Genomic DNA, 16,786 nt, shown 5'->3' with positions numbered 1-16,786 from the left:
AGAAGAACCACCAATAATAACCAAAACAGGTTTATAAAGCACAAGACTCAGTTTCCTTTCCTGACCACACTGGGCAACTACTAGAAGGAATCCATGTGTTAAGTGATTCTTAGAATCTTGACTCTCCTGTCTAAGATGGCCATCCAGAAGTGGCTTCCAAAAGAACTACGATAACTCTGACTCACTCTGAGATTCCTGGTAAGCAGCTGATTTTCAGTAGTTACGGCTGGCCATGTGGGGATAGGCTCCAGCATTCTTAGCCACCTATGTGGAGATCAAAATAAACCCTTTTCTTGCTTCCTCTTATGGACTACAAAGAATCTTAGAACACCAGCTTAAATTTAGCCACTATCTTTCAAACATCCAAAGCTAGTTCAGGTCAGCTCCCATGTCCAAAGTCTGCCCTACCTTTGAATTATACATATTTTAGATTGCTAAATGGACATTAGGATTTAAATTAATCATTGCATTATGTCTACCAAATCTGTATGATTAGACTAGACTTGGACAGGAAAAAAAGAAGAAAAAAAAAGAAAAAGAAAGAAAAAAAAGAAAATTATTACGGGACACTGACTTCTGTCATGGACCCAGGAAGAGGTGGCTTGTCTCAGAAACATCAGTGGCTCCTCCTGGTGTGACACCTCCTATCCTCTGTCCTACATCTGCCACACCAGCAGAAGCTGGTAAGTTGGCTCAGTCTCTGCTTTGACCCCAATTTTTTCTCCACAGGGCAGCAAAATTCTCTTTTGCCTTTTTGTTGAGTAGTTGATCTGCAATCACCTTCCTAGGTTACATTAGAAGAATAAAGTCAGCCCAATGATTTTAAAAAATTGTCTTTGTCTCTAGAAGTTATCCATAAATGCAGAAAATGACCGTGTGAATATGTAATGGGGGAAAGGACTGTGAATGACAAATGTTGAGCAATTATATCTGAGCTCAGCACAAGAAATTATGAGGAAAAAAAAATCAATGTAAATTGTGAGCTGTGTGAATGTGCCTTGCGTGTATGCCCTGAAAGAGCAGGCAAGGGAGCAGCACAGGTACTGGAAGGGTCTAAATGCCGAGCAGAAATGAAAACATATAACTGAAAATGATGATATATGAAAGTGGCTGAGCATAAATATAAGAAAACCTTTTTGTCTAGACTTGGGTGTCTCTAATGAAGTAATGGAAATCACCACATGCAATTTAACAGTGTCAATTCTGGCACCCATAACTGTACATTTGGTAAGAATCAAGGGCTGTCAGGGATTAATATGAAACATTATGAGTTGTTTTCCCTCTCTGACCATGAAGATTGTACCTGTTGTCTTGCACACACAAGTCCAAACACCATGGAACTGTAATTTTTAAACGCTAGATGGCTCCATTGGCTTTTTAAATGCGGCATTTCCCAAGCTTAGACAGTTTTGAAAAGTAAATACCATTCAGAGTGTGTTCCATTGACAGTCATAGATATTACTGAAAAAAAAAAAGAAAAGAAAAAAGAAAAAAATAATTGTCTTCATCCTTTGAGCAATGTGGAACTGATAGCCAGTGCAAGGGGCAAAAAGGCTTTCAGTTTCTCCCCTGTATTATACTGAATTTTCACAGTTAATTTTATCCACAGGATGCCTGCAGGTGCCTAAGGATGGAAAACAAAGTGTTCTGGCCCCTTGCACAGAGAAAGTTGGCAAAAGTGGTTTTAAGCTGTTGATGTGCTCTTCCAACCTTTTGCACCCACCTGTCTCACACTGGCAAAAGGAAAAGTCATGGAAGCGCCCATTCCTTCCTGCTGCACTGCAAAATGCTGAAAAGTTGTCTTGAGGGATGGTGAAGTTTACTCTTGCTCTTTTAGCAAACATCCAGTTTCAGTACCAGATTACTAAATGAATGTTTGCATACAGCAAATTTACCTTTCCCCATTGTTTTGGGGTAGCACATGTAAGTTTACAATTTATACTTCATTCATATGAGCTTTGAAGAAAAACTAAATTGATCTGAAAAAACAAAGTTGAAGAAATGCCAAGATAATGGTTTATTTTTTAATTATCTACTCATTTAAGTTCTAAACCTCTCTGATATTTCTGTTTTTTAAACAAAAGGTTGTTGAAACTCAGAAATTAAATATTAGGGAAGGCAAGCATTGAGTTCAACGCCTCTTCTTTTCTTCCACTTTAGTCTAGATTTGAGAAGACTGGCTGTTTCCCTACTATCAGCTAATTGTACAGGAGATGACAGGAATAAGCCACTCAAACACTGACTAATCCAGCAGGTCACCTTCCATTCCACACCTTCTGCCAAATCCTCCAGCCTCTATTGCTACCTGACACTCCAAGAGATGTGTCCATGCTGGAGCTGCTCCCTGTGGAAATCCCTTCTTTTCCACTACATGATCCAGCAAAGAGTTTATTACATACAGAGCCCCTCCCCACAGATCCTGGGCTTTAGGAACACATGAAAAAGGAAAGGGGTATGAAGGTGTATGGTCAAAAATGTCCAAGTAGAGAACCTGAACAAAGCCCTGAGCAGAGCACTCCTTTACATCAATCCTTCAAGGTATCCATGGAATTCAAGGCCTTTCCATGGAGGAACAAGGCCAAGGAAAAGGGGAAAAAAACCTGAAACAAACAAAACCAACCAACAAAAAAAGCCCTGAGCAAACCACCCACCCCAACTTATCAGGGTCACTAAATCTGAAAGGAAAGGCATGTAAAGTTGCAGGATCAGAAATCAGTATAGAAGGAGTTGAGTAAGGCATCAAGCACAGAAGCCCTGACAGCAACTACTGCTCCATGAAAGCATCCCAAGTGTGCATCGCCTGATGATGCTCTGCCTGCACATGAGGGGACAAGCAAACAGCAACAGGCCCCACCATCTTGGCAATCTTCCCTAACATCTGCCAAAGACAGAGTTTTGAGATACTGGGCTCTTTTTTTCTAGCCCTATTGGCACTGAAGTGACTTGGAAATCTGTCTTTGGACACAGGCATTTGAATCAGGTCCTTCAATTGTGGCAGCAGCTGAAACATAGAGCTCGAGGTACACAGAACCTTGTAACTTCCCTTGTCCACATTGGATTAACTTCACTCCGTGCAATAACTGGGAATTAATAAAGTCTTTCCTACAGCCAGAAAAGGGCATAAATACGACTTAGGCATGTGTGGTGTTTATTTTAATGGAAGGAAATGTCCCGCAGGTTAAGGAAGAGGCGGGACTTTCACGAAACGCGAGTGGAAAGAGCCACCGCAGCAAAGAGGTCAGCGTGGATGGAGCCAGAGATGCTCCAACACCGCGAGCACCGCTTTTCCCTCCGTTCATGTATGGGCAGCGCCGGCACGAACAGGGAAGGCTCCGGCAGGGGCGGGCGGTTACGTAAGGGAAAATCTGCATTCCTTGCGTAACTCGGCTCTTTACATAACCCCAGCCTCGGAACGGGGAGAGCCGCACCGGCGGAGAGGAGCGGAGCGGAGCGCAGCGCAGCGCCCGGCACTGCCCGCCCCACCACAAAGGAAATGCGCTGTTTCTGCCCAGAGGAAAAGAAATAAAAAAGATGTGAAATCTCACAGACTGCAGATTCCCATAGCTGATAGTTTAGGTGGGCTTTATGGAAAGAGGACAGGAGGTTTTGAAGTAGTTTTTCATGTAGAATCATGGAAGCATCAAGTTTGGAAGAGACCTTCAGGATCATCCAGTCCCCCGTGATGCCAGCAGTGCCCCTGGAACCCCTAAGCCACACAGCCACATCCCCCAGACCCAGGCACACCTGGAACACCTCCAGGGATGGTGATCCCACCACCTCCCAGGGCAGCCCATTCCAACATCTGACCATCCAAACGCTGGAAACATAAAGACAACACAGGCCTGGCCACAGCGATTTTACACAGGCAGATTGGATAAAATAATAAAACAATTCCCACTCCCAGCGAAAGTTTAAGTTTCTACAGGAAGATAAGAAAATTCTCTGTTGGATTTCTTGCCAGCTCTGCTTGCTTAGCACTAGGCAAGGAACACAGAGGAAGTTTCTTTGGGCCATAAATGGTCACTAGGAATCCCCATGTATAAATGAACTCGGGTTGGAGGTTGCAGAGTTTCACTGACACTTGTGAAAGGAGAGACTTGGAAAATACACTTGCAAAACAAAGAGAAGATGGGGGATAATTTGGGGACAGGGAAAGCTGCAGTTCAGCAACACCTAGCCTGGAGTTTATTTAAGGATAAAAGTTCAACAACACCTAGATCAGGATTTATTTAAGGACATGTGACCTTTGTGTAAAGTCATGTTTAAACCCTACCTTGCATTTTCCCAACTGGGCAGTTATGTGCTCCATCTGCATCCTACAGATACCTGTTCCTTGGGAAGGAAATGTCCAATGTGAGGGCCAAAGAACCCAGATGCAAACCCTTATCACTCATGATTACAGAAAACTTAATGGCCAATAATAATACAAATGCAGAACTGAGTGGCACTTAACTATTTGCATTTCCCTGCAAACATAATAATATAAACTAATTCTAAGCATACAGGTTAGATTTCAGTACTAGTTTTTGCAGAAAACACCTAATTTAGAATATTTGTATTTTAGGGGTCTCCAAAATGGACCACAGAGTTCTCCTCTGTGAGCTGTAATTACACTGATTTATTATTTATCATGCACTGGTAGTGTCTAATTTATTAGACTGTTGCTTGCTGAATATTTTATTTTATGTTTATTCTGAGCAAATAAAATTCCTCTTAAAACAAAGTTGAGTAAAAAGGCATTGTACATTAGAGTTGTGCTTAAAAACAATTTCTACCACATTGCACATAACAGATTTGAAATGTAACTTTCAGAAAATTCTGTTTATAAATCAGATTTAAGGTCACTCAGCTACACATACAGGTTTGTCTGATGCATTCAGATCTCTCCTTATTTGAACAACTCCAGAATTTCAGATAAATTATGTATAAAGTCAGAGAAAGGCAGTCTTCATCTGGGGTAACTACTTGCAAAGTCCAAGCTAAGCAGGTTTGAGACAAACTGGTTTTAAAGCACCATTTTATATGGCTGTTGTGCCAAAGGCAATTAGCAGATGCCAGCAAAGAATTTGCCAAGTGGCTGGAAAGAAATCTTTCCAAACATCCACATGATGGCTTACAATTCCAAACACAGCAGAATCCCATCCTGCTTGTAAACCTTTCTTGTGCAACAAAGTATTACAGCACATTCTATTTATAACTCACAGAAAACTTCTTTTATGTTGTTTCAGACTCTAATTATTAGGACTGTACATGTACTTTCCCAGCTTATTTTTAAAGCAGTGGCTGAAGAGTCACATCCTTTTGCAATTTCTGCATTTCTCACTTCCATTTCTGGTTTGAAACAAACTGGTTTATATTTGCATACTCTGTGTGTTTTATCTTATAATAATATACTACAGGACAACTATACTCACAGGTATCCTTTCAGAAGAGAGAATGTCACTTGGTTGAAAAGCCCCCAGGAACTGGATTCCATGCCTAGAAATCTCAGTTCTAATGTCAGTACAAATCATTATAAAAACATTTTGCATTTTATATAAGCCTAGTAATATCTTGTATGTGCATATTCCAACTACTCAAGATGGAGTTTATGGAAAAGCTTGGTCTAATCAAAGTTTCTCCTCTTAGTTCTTATCTCACAACCCACTTTCTGGAATGTGGGTTCACATTTCTTGAACAATCTCCAAAACATAGGAAATTTGTTGTTTTTATTTAAAGTAGAACCCAAACTTCTAGATTTACAAATTCCTCCTTAACTTAATACTGAGAAAGACCAAATCATCTGTACCAAGAGTTCTTAGCTGCTCTAATTCCATTACAGGACTGAATACTCATATGCCAAATCAATTTCTGCAGGCTTTTTGAAAAGCAGTGGATAAGAAATATGATGCTTTTTGATTTATTGACTTTATAAAACTGACAGATGTGACTGGTATCATTCAATTATTCAGTGGAGAAATTTTCTCTGTTTATGAATGATTACAATTTTCTATATTATTTGGTTTAAAAAAGGAATCATTCTTCCTTTACAGTGAAGAGTATTTGATAACACGATTCAACTGCATTTCACATTTGGCAAAAACCTCCCCTCTAGCTTTTGGAGACAACTTCATTTAACTGTGAGGAGGTTTTTTTTTTTCTGTTGGAATATCAGTAAGTCTTCAGTAAGTAAATGCATGTGTGCCAAGCATATCATTAACTGAACTGACTGAAGATCAGAAAAGCAAGTATTAGATCTGATATTACTTGGGTGCCACTAATGGGTCCATTATAGATTGAAATATTTCATTTCATCCATTAGTTGTTTTGTTGTTATCAATACCACAGACAGTTGTATGAATCTATTTACAAAGTGAATTCAAACTCCTTTAGCTTTCAAGGCACTGCTCAAATGAAAGCAGTCTCTTACAACAGCTGAAACAATTACAAGTGAAAATGAGAGACCATTTTGATGAATATGCATTCCAGCAGTAATCATCTCCCAGACAAGATTTGTCTGCTTCTAAAAATAATTGTTAATAATACAGATGTAAATTTAGGGAGGTTTATTATTTTGTTCCATTCCTCTGTAAATGTTGACATTTAAAACTTTTACTGCTTTTCCTCTTGTTAAAATAGACAGACTGCAAAAGAGAAAAAATACCATGTGCACTGAAATAATCATGAGTGTATTACTGTCACCAAAAGAGTAGTCCCTAAAGTAGGACTAAAAGCAAGTTGAAGACATAATAGAAATACACATTAAAAAAAAATATATATAAATAAATGTGATCAGCTGTAACTTGGTAAAAAGAAGTGGATAATATTTTCTTGTATAGCAAGATTAAAAAGATTAAAATAAATACATTTTTACAAAGTGTAACATTTACCTGAGAGAACCAGTGCTTGCTGCACAACAGAAGTGAACCAACACCCAGGTGGCTTCAGAAAGCACTGACATTTTACGGTGGGAATCCCAACATTTAAAATAACTCTGGAGACACTTGCACTACTTTCAGCATGTGGTGTGTAAAAGTACAACCTACCTACAAACAGGGCTGGCAGACAGGCTCCTCACGGGGCACACAAGGTGCTGACTGGCATCACTGAGGTGTTCTAAGGTTTAGTGCTTCATGTTTTCTAGGTGCCAGTGGAAGAGAACAAGAAGATATGTGCAGAAAATACGTTATTTCACTGTCAGCTCAGTGTTACTGCTGTTCCCCAAGGATGCATGTGAACTGTTCATTAGGAGAGCAGAGACAGGACAGGAAACTAGACCTACCAGTTAAATGTATGCTCTTAGTAATAGTAATTGCTTCTGCAATTGCTTCTGCAGGACTTAAAGTATTTTCTTGTTAATTTGTTACCATGACCCTACCCTTACAATCCACCCTGCTCTTATTACAGATCTCACAATAGTATTTTCTTAATGCCTCAATTACTGTAGATGCATTTACTCAGCTATGATCACAGTTTGCTTTTGAAGTTTTCCAATTTGTTACAAAAGGAAAACTCATTTAAATACTCACGGTCACCTCAACAAGTGCCCTCTGTCCTATACACTTAGGAATTTGTACTTCAGTGCTCATAGAAGCCTTTTCTTTGGTAAAGCATTTTAAAGTCTCCTTTCTGTGTGAATCCTCTGGCTTTGCTAACATGTGAGCTCACACTGCAAAGTTCTCTCCCTTCACGGGGGGCACGTGGAGCTGCCCGTTTGTGTGTAAGAAAGCTGAGAAACAGTTATCTTCCAAACCGTTATTCTTTCGCTGCGGTTGGCACCAAGTCAGCACGAGAGGGAACTCTGCCAAGCTCTTGCATCCCACAGAAGAGATTAAATCAAGTGCAGAGGCAAGACTGATGTGCCAAGCTGAGGACAGAAAACCAAAAGGCTGTGGGGACACCTGAATCCAGCAGGCAGGGCACAATAATAATTTGATGAACACCAAGCTTAAACTTCCAGACAAACTGCCCTGATAGCGGGCAAGTTTGAGCAAGTTCAGGCAGGTGGCTGGGAGAAAGGAAGGAAGCAGAACTAACAGATCAGGAATTGAATGGCCAGCAGCAACAGGTGTGCTTTACTCACATCTCAAGTGTGCAGGCCAGCTGTGAGTCACAGGTACAGACACTTACAGTATGTGGTTTTCTGGGTGACACATATTTTGTCAGGGTGTTGCCAGCAGCAGCTGATGAAGACATTCAGAATTACTGTGGGAAAAGCACGTACACACAGCATAAGTCCTTTTTCCAGGCTGAGAAAAAAAGCCTATTTTTGTAGTATTAATATTGTTTCTAGATATTTTTTTTTAATTATGGCTGACTCATTTTTGAATGCTTTGGATTGCTACGTCTCTCATACAACAGCTGTGGCCATAATTCTTAGCCTTTTTTATGACCACATGAGGGTGAATGCATTACCACTTGTCTAAAGGTCAAAATATCCACTCTTCTTTGCAGCTTGGACTTGGAATGTAAAACCCCTTTCTTTTCACTTCATTTCTTTACTAGCTGTGTGAAGTAAAGGAGTTTCCAAAGCCAAAATCCCCTGAGGTTTACACATGGTGCATTTCTAAGCCTGGGGACACAAAACTACCTGATGCCTCATGTTTTGGGACGTCTACCTTTAACTCTGCTCATCGTTTTACACCAACTACCTTCAGTCACTGCATTCCCAGTGCTTCCCTGCATCATAAAGATACTTTTATATCTAAATATCTTCAGGTTAGTCTCCAAGTAATGTAACCCCAACTCACAAAAAATGTCCCTAGAACTTTCAGCTTCAGGGCCCAGAATCTCTCAAAATAAGGTCAAATTATTTTACACGTTAATATCCTCATTCCTGCTGAGTCACACTGGGTTTCAGCTTCAGTTATTTGCCTTGGCCTATCTACCCGGAAAATTTCTTGGGGTTTTGTTTGTTTATGTTTTAATATAGACGAGCACCTGGACCGCGTTGCTACATTGAAGGGCAGACGCTGTTGAAAACACTTCTTATTGGGACACATCGCCAGCACACTTACCGGCTGTCATTCTGCACTGACCCCACAACTTTCTGGTCTCCAACCCAAGTTTTCTACATTAGAGCACTTTTCAAGGAGTTTTGAACCAGGCGCTCGGGAAGGCGGCAGAGCTGAGGCGAATCCAGGTGGGGCTGGGCTCCCGCCCCTCCTTCCCTGCCTGCCGCGCCGGCCGGGGCCCATGTGACAGCGCGACTTCTGCCTTCAAGCCGCCGAAGGGGAAGGGGAAGGGACCAGACTTTCCCCGCTGCTCCGGCTGCGCTGAGGCCGCGGCCCCGCGGGGGAGGCACCGCCCGTGCCCCGCCACAGGTGCAGCCGGCGCCCGGAGCGGCAGCGCCGGCCCTCACAGAGGTACGGACAGGGCGCCCCGCCCGCCGCTCGCCCCCCGCGCCGGGGCGGGGCCCGGCCGGGCAGGACAGGCCAGCGCAGCCCCCCCCCGCCCGCGGAGCCGCCCCGGCCGCGATGCGGCCGCCCCGGGGCCAGCCGGGCGGCCCGGCGGGGCCGGGGGCGCGGCGAGCGGGCTCCTCCGCCCGCGGGCCATAAAGGGCCGGCTCGGGCGGCGCGGCACTGCGGTACCGGGCGGCCGGCGGGTGGATGCGGCAGCGGGGAGCGGCGGCAGCTGGCGGGAGCGGCTCCTCCCCCCCGCCGCCTCCTCCTCCGCCGGCGGCTCCGGGCAGCGTCTCTCCGGCCGGCGGCGGCCCGGCCCTGCCCCAGCATGGCTCTCCCCGGGGCGCTCGGTAAGTGCCGCGCCGGGCTGGCCCGGGGCGCTGGCCGTGACCTTGGGCCGGAGCCGTGCGGGGCTCCTGCGGCGGCCGCGGCCCGGCCCCACCTGCTCGCGCCGGGATGCGGCGCTGCCCGCTGGGCATCCGCGGGGCTTGGAGGCGGCTCTGGCTTTCACGGCATGTGCTTGGTATAGATTCAAGGCCGTTAAATGCCTGATCGATAATTGCTTTTTAAGTAATCATTCCATCTTTTTTTCTTTTTTTTTTTTTTTTTTTTTTTTTAATTTTAGTGCAGCATGTTTCAAGAGAAGTAGCTTTCTTTTCTTTTGCAAAGGTGCAGACCTAAAGAGCAACCAACCTTTCTATTACGTCAAGCTATTTAGGAAAAGAGCATTTACTGGGTGGCATTCATACCCTTCCCCATCCCATTAAAATGCCCAGTTGTTGCTCACCTTGGGCAAAGGACAGCATTCAATAGAAGGATGCTGGATACAAAACCTCTTCCAATTCAGGATGGCACAGCTCACAAGATTACTGTGTGAGGTGCCTTATGACTATTTTAGGTTTATTAGGCTCATTTCGGTGCCATGAGCTAGCAGTGATGTGGGTGAATGTACATTTCAAACTATTCTGTGCCTTAGCATCTCATGCTTGAGTGGAGAACGTGAGCTTGGGTTCTGTAAGAAAGAAAAAAAACTTTGATGTCAGTAAAGGATTGTACCTACATCTGTACTTTCTTCATCTGTACTTCACTATCTTATTGTAAGGATTTAAAACACAGCATAGTTTCTCATGCAGTGTGTTTCTTACTGTATTTATGTTTCCGATCACCATTCTCTAGGAAAAAGTTCATTTAAACTAGGAAAATGCTCAGCATTTTCTGCTCAGCAGAAAAAACATTATTATTTCACATTGTACAATTATTGTTAGCACTCTTACTGTAGCTGAGTAGGTATAAAGGGAGTTTTTCCCTGGCTGAAGTGGCCCAAAAGGCTCTTGCTGCTGACAGCTGCATGTGTGGCAGGCTCTGCTGCTGACAACTGTGTTCACTGAGGTCAGGGGACAGACTCCCATGACTTCCTTGGGGGTTGACATTGCAAAACCAAACCTAAGTTTGGGTGCTACTAAGTCACGGTAGTGCATTGTCACTGAATTATTCAGCTAAACATGTATGTATTTTTAAATTTCTTATGTAGTTATACTTGATTCTATGAAGACTTACTAACTAATTGCAAAACAAATACTCTCCTGTGCAGAAAACAGCACAGTCAGATCCACAGTTCTTTAAAAACAGAGTTGCTTTTCTACTGGGATGTGAATGGGTTCTTATAAAATAAGAATGCAAAGTAATGTAGGGGAACACTAAATTGCTGTGTTATGGTCCAATTTAACTCTTGTCACCTTTTCATACTACATTTGCTTTTAGAATAAAAGCAAAAATGTTCTCAAAGCAACTGTGGAAACAGGTGGACATTAATTAGAGTCTTTTAGGCTGAAACCAACAGGATCACATACCTAAAGGATCACATATCAACATGTGAAACCTGCAGCATGCCTACAGAAAAATTGTAATGGGGGCCCTGATAAGTTGTGCCTGGAGAGATAAACAACTGCCACTCTCCAGGCTGACTTCCAGGGTATGTTGTTATTTAAATGAATGCTATCTCACAAAATATGTTTGCATTTTTCTAACCAAAAAGGATTCTGAAATGCCAGTTTTGGACCCAGACTTCACATTCTGGCAGTGCTTGGATCCATTTGCTGTGACATGTTCGCAGCTATTTTTAACTTGCGTAATAAGAATTTAATCTTATTTGTTACAAACTCCATCATACTGAAGGCATTCAGAAAGCTTTATAGTACACAACAAATAATGCTGGTCAGTAGCTTATCAGCATTGTGTTTTTTCCTCTCTGGAATGCTTCCATTTGCGCTAAAATGCACATTCTGGATTGTATGAAAATGGAATAAAAGTAAAGCCAGGAAACTACAGAAGAAGCAATAAAGATGGCATTTTAGTAATGATGCTAGCATAAAACAGAAATATTTTGTGATTAAAGGCTAGCTACTTAAAAATTTAAAACATAGGACATATTCTTTTTGAAAAGTAATATTTAAATACCAGGTAGAAATGGAAGTCCACGACCTATCTGCTTCCCACATGCATTCAAAAATGTGATATGAGCTACTACAAATGGAAAAAAGTGAGTTAAGTATACTACCTTTGTTTCTGTTGTGCAACTATTCCTCTTCCCAGCAGTTCTGTGACTTTCTGATTCGTGCAAGGGATGGGGTGAGGTGGAAATTACAACCTTCTTTTCTAACTTGCCTTGTTGCCTGAGCAAGGAAGAAGGCGAGCAACTGAGTGAATGTGATTTCCAGGTTCAGTGCAAGGACACACAGCTGAATATCCATTGTATCACAAATAATTGTCTGTCTGACTGTGCAAGTAAGTGGAATCTCCTGGCAAATCTCTACAGAAATTGCTTAGGAATTTTTGTGGCTATATCACGAGGTTCCTGATGCACAAATTAGCATGGCTCCAAAAGTAGAGCTGCTCTGTGGTTCTTGTGTACTGCATGCTAGTTTGAATTCTGCAGAACTGTTCTACTTTCTTCTGATTTTGCTCCAAGCTCTGAATTTTGATAGGCACACCATGGGGAAAAAAAAACCCAATCTCTCGCACATCTTCACTCATCCTGTAGCTCTAACTTTATCAACTGTGCTCCTCATCAGGCGAGATGCCCCGACAGTTTCCCAAGCTGAACATTTCCGAGGTGGACGAGCACGTGCGGCTCCTGGCAGAGAAGGTGTTTGCCAAAGTTCTGCGAGAAGAAGACAGCAAGGATGCATTGTCACTCTTCACCGTGCCTGAAGACTGCCCTATTGGGCAGAAGGAGGCCAAGGAGAGGGAGCTGCAGAAGGAGCTGGCAGAACAGCAGTCTGTGGAAACAGCTAAAAGGTTTGTTCTGTAGTTGCTTTCTCAGTGGAAAATAGTTTCTGAGATGGGTTTGAGTTAGTATTGAAATACCTGGCAAACAGCATTCTGCCTCTTACTACTCCAGGAGAAAGGTCAGCAGCAGGCACCAGGGCCAGCCCTGTGGTGTCCTTCTGTCCTGTGCAGGAGGTATCAGGATGGGCCCCAGGGAGCTTGGATTGGTCAGGTTGTCTCAGCTGTGTTCCCAGCAATAGCACAGATATTGCTCATGCAAATTTAATAAACAGCATAGCTGGGTAGAAATGAACAAAACCCTGAGACTCTTTAATGTAAGAAGAGTCAGAAAAAGAAACACTGCCCCCTCTTTTTCTAGTTTCATTAAGAGAAACAGGAAATTTTAACACAGAGAAAATGACAGTGGCATGATACTTCCTTTAGTCTCTGCAAAAATAGATGAAAGCAAAGAATTTATATTTAAGATCAAGGGGTAAGGTGAAAAGTGGTATTGTCATAATGAGGTTATTTGTAGGTTTCTTTTACTCACAGAGATAAAATCTAACCACTGTCAGCCATAAAAGTGCAGATTAAACAAAAAAAAAAAATTGCATTCTACCTTTGTTTTACCCATGGCTGTAATGAAGGCAAACTTGCTTTGGTTTGTCAGTTTGGTTTTTTTTTTTTTTTTTTTTTTAATTCTGTAAGAGAGGCAGCCTTCCCCTGATGTCAGTGTGTTCCAGTGTCTTGCCTTCACAGGACTGCTGGGCTGTTTCTGGAGTCACATGAGCTCAGCAGCAGCCTGACACCAAATGGGTTGGACGTGTACAGACTCTTCAAAAAGCAGGCAGGCAAGAAAGCATGTGAAAGTGATAGCTAAACCCATGTACCTGGTTAGCTGCAGAAAGGCAGTTGGGCAACACTTGGAATCATGTTTCTGGAACAGAAGGGAGAAGAGTCAATTTAGTTAAATTAAGGTATGACTCACTGATGATACAAGCTGAGACTTTGGGTTTGGAGTTGTGCAAGTGGATTTCCCAGTTGGCATGTTCATAGACATAAACAGGCACAGAAGGGAAAACCAGATGTTTCCAGTCAAACAAATATTTGGTATATATTTCCTCCTGAACTAGTGTGTTTCATTTTTAATTTGGAAAATTTGTCTCACAGAAACAAACTCAGGTTTTGCACAGGTTTAACTGTAGGAAGGGGTATTATAGGAATTTTGTTTACATGTAGGAACAGAACAAGTGTTCATCCCTGTCCTGCAGGACTGGAGGGACAGTGACACAAGTACAGCTTGTGCTGTTTCCAGTCTCAGTTGATCAAACACTGCCTTTCAAAACTGATGCTGATTTCCAAGGTGGCTACAAGTACTTTAGAGGATGAAATTTGGGTGTTAATTGTACTAGCACTGCATGTTCTTATTCTTAAGAGTACCACAGAAGTAATATGCAGCTTTCAGAGAATGTTCCAGTGTTCCTTTTTCTTTGTTAATGATTCTTACTAACATTTTAAGGTTTTGGTATCTAACTTAGAAAAGTAGGGACTACTTCCACAGTTCAAAAGAAATTGTTATCACAGGTAGTTTATAACATAGTATTTATATATTATATGAATATTTAAAATACATTTAAGTACACTTAAACTGAGTAAGGAAAATTAATTCCATCTTCAGAGATATTCCAAAGCTCCACTTGAGGTATTACAGTTACTTCACTGGAAAACACAGCATTCTTTTTTAGCTGGTTTATCTGAAGTGCACATCTGTTACAGCTTTGATGAGAAAATGCAGCATTCTTAAATTTATGTGAGTTCCACCTGAAGGGAGGAATGGACTCGTGTATCAAAGCCATGCTGTGATATCATTCTGATAACCAACCTCAGCTTTCTGCTCAAGTCTCATCAAAGACTGCCTAAGGAATAACTAGGTGCTCCTTCTTTCCTTGCAAGTTGAACTGAATGACTGTATGTGAAATTTTGTTGCCTAGTCTTGTCTGGCAACTATAGAGGAGTTTTAGGTCTTGCAAGTCTTGGGAAGAATGGGAAATGTGTGTAACAGCATGATAACTTAGAACAATTTCCATATGCAATATTCCATATGTACAGACTTGTTTCTGTCTGATCCTTCACCAATTTTGATGCTGTCAGTCTGTAAGAATTGACCCTTGCTAAAGTGAGCACAGTGATCACCTTTTCCTTCTGCACAGTGACTTGCTGAAACTGAAGTTGTGAGAAGTGAAACAAAAACTTTAGGGCATCTTAGAGTGATTGTAAATAAATTGTGGCATATTGGATTCATGTAGAGCGTAAGTGCAATTGTGTGTGCTGTAGATCATGTGAAATGTCAGTACAGAGAAGCTAAAAGCACAAGTACTTTCTGAGCAGGGTTTTTTCTGTGGTATGAAAGAAACAGCATTTTTCTGTGGTATTTTTCATTAGTAAAATTTTCTAGGGGGTGATTTCTTTGCTGTAATCAGTTTTCCAGTGTATTAAGTGTGTTTTATACCATGGCTTATTTTATGTTTTATACCATGAATTCATAGGAAGAAAAGTTTCAAGATGATTAGATCCCAGTCTTTGTCATTACAAATTCCATCTCAGGAATGGAAAGCACCACCGGCCAATCCTGTCCTGTCTCCTGCAACGCCAGTTCTTCCAAGTGCTTTTGTGCCAGTCCAAGTGCCATATGATGTACCAGAATTCCAGAGAGTTTCAATTAGTGGGGACTACTGTGCAGGGGTAAGAAACTATTGTTTTCCCACTTTCTAGATCTAGAGGGTGTAAAAAAGGTCCCATATAGGTACATGAAGTGTAAAATGCCAATATGATGGTTCTCTGCTACAAACTCCAAATTGCTTTGTGAATACAGTGATTTGTTAGATAGCTAGAAGTCAAGGTCAGGTTGTTTTATACTCTTTTAAAAATAAATTGGATAAAAACATAATCAGATGTTCAAAAATAGGTAATATATGGTAGGATAAAAACATTTGTCTATGTTTTGTATATTGCATTTGGTTTCTGCTTATGTCACTGGCTTACTGACTCCTTGGGCAAGATCCTTATGGTCAAGCCCCACACACTTCTATGCTAGAACTGCTGTTTTTCCCAGTATTTATCCAGGTTTTCCTTCCAGGTTACAGTTGATGACTATGAACAAGCTGCCAAGAGCCTGGTGAAAGCTCTCCTCATCCGAGAGAAGTACTCACGTCTCGCCTACCATCGCTTCCCGAGAACAACCTCTCAGTACCTGTGCAGCATGAGGGATCAGAAATGGAGGGTTGAAGATGAGGTGTACCCAGGTGAATACCCTTTTTAAAATACTCAATTACATTCTGAAAAATTTAAACATTATTTCAAAATACAGAATTAAACCCATGCACTACTGTAGTAAAGGAAAGTTGTATTTTTGTGATGATCTCTTCTGACTGTCTTTGTAATTTATTCTGTTATTGACTGGAGAATCACTAACAGGCCTAAATTATAAATCCTGTATCTAATTTAGAAATTTGAAGCTGAAAACCTAAAAAGCAAGACTAGACTCTCATTGATTATTTTATTTCCTAAGCAAATGTTAAGTAGCATACTTGTGCTCCCACAGGAAAAAGCTGTATGGCTGTGGTTTAAAGTGAAGTCATTCCTCCTCATCTTGGCATATGGAACTAAAAGGGGTGATGAGCTCATCTACATCATAAATTGAAGCATGATACAGACATGCCAGTTAGCAAGCCCTGAGTCAGGAATTTCACAGGCAGGCTACACTTGCCAGGTCAAGACTGGAAGCTGTAGAGTCATATTTGTTGGGCATTCTGCCTGGGTAAATAAACTGATCTCTCAACAAGGCTTATTAGGCTGAAAATATTCCCCCACTATGTGTGTCACAAATTATTTTTGTCTCTTAGGTGGGTTGTGTCTTGAAAGCTTTGCTTGTGCATTAAACTGTTTGCACTGCTCATTTCTGGATTAGGCTGTGAGGAGCAACCTTCGGTCTGTACAGATGGGCCACTGTAGATGTGTCCATGTTGCTGACAAATTATTTTCAGCCTTGAAGAGACATTTTAAATCAATTACTGGCTTAGTGGTTGAAAGAGGGTGACTAAATATGTTTTCAAGTGTTTGTTTTCCAGGAAGAGTGTAAA

General features: G+C 41.7%; 2 protein-coding genes across 9 annotated transcripts in view; one reads left to right on the top strand and one right to left on the bottom strand.

Moving 5' to 3' along the window:
* The window catches only part of RNF141 (ring finger protein 141), an 83,693-nt gene that overhangs the window by 26,384 nt on the left and 40,523 nt on the right, over positions 1–16,786 (bottom strand). Inside the window, exon 7 of one of the 5 annotated variants that reach the window (XM_053980085.1) lies at positions 10,055–10,392. The exons of 2 other annotated variants lie outside the window; for them this stretch is intronic. The gene's annotated coding sequence lies outside the window, so the exon portion shown is untranslated. Of the gene's footprint in view, positions 1–10,054; positions 10,393–12,472; positions 12,541–12,687; positions 13,585–16,786 lie in introns of those variants that run through there. 2 more of the 5 variants (XM_053980087.1, XM_053980081.1) reach the window with 2 other exon arrangements.
* The window catches only part of AMPD3 (adenosine monophosphate deaminase 3), a 32,923-nt gene continuing 25,400 nt past the window's right edge, over positions 9,264–16,786 (top strand). For 3 of the 4 annotated variants that reach the window (XR_008437509.1, XM_053980072.1, XM_053980074.1), the window contains exons 1-4: positions 9,593–9,730; positions 12,452–12,677; positions 15,194–15,389; positions 15,784–15,949. Coding sequence is in view for 3 of the 4 variants with exons in the window: in XM_053980072.1 (XP_053836047.1) it covers positions 9,709–9,730; positions 12,452–12,677; positions 15,194–15,389; positions 15,784–15,949 (610 nt within the window). In the remaining variant the exon portion in view is untranslated. Of the gene's footprint in view, positions 9,345–9,592; positions 9,731–12,451; positions 12,678–15,193; positions 15,390–15,783; positions 15,950–16,786 lie in introns of those variants that run through there. The other variant, XM_053980073.1, reaches the window with a different exon arrangement.

This window comes from Vidua macroura, chromosome 6, assembly GCF_024509145.1.
Source record: "Vidua macroura isolate BioBank_ID:100142 chromosome 6, ASM2450914v1, whole genome shotgun sequence".
NCBI classification, from domain to species: Eukaryota; Metazoa; Chordata; class Aves; order Passeriformes; family Viduidae; genus Vidua; species Vidua macroura.
Note: the sequence above shows the minus strand (reverse complement) of the source record. Positions and strands in the feature narration are given on the sequence as shown.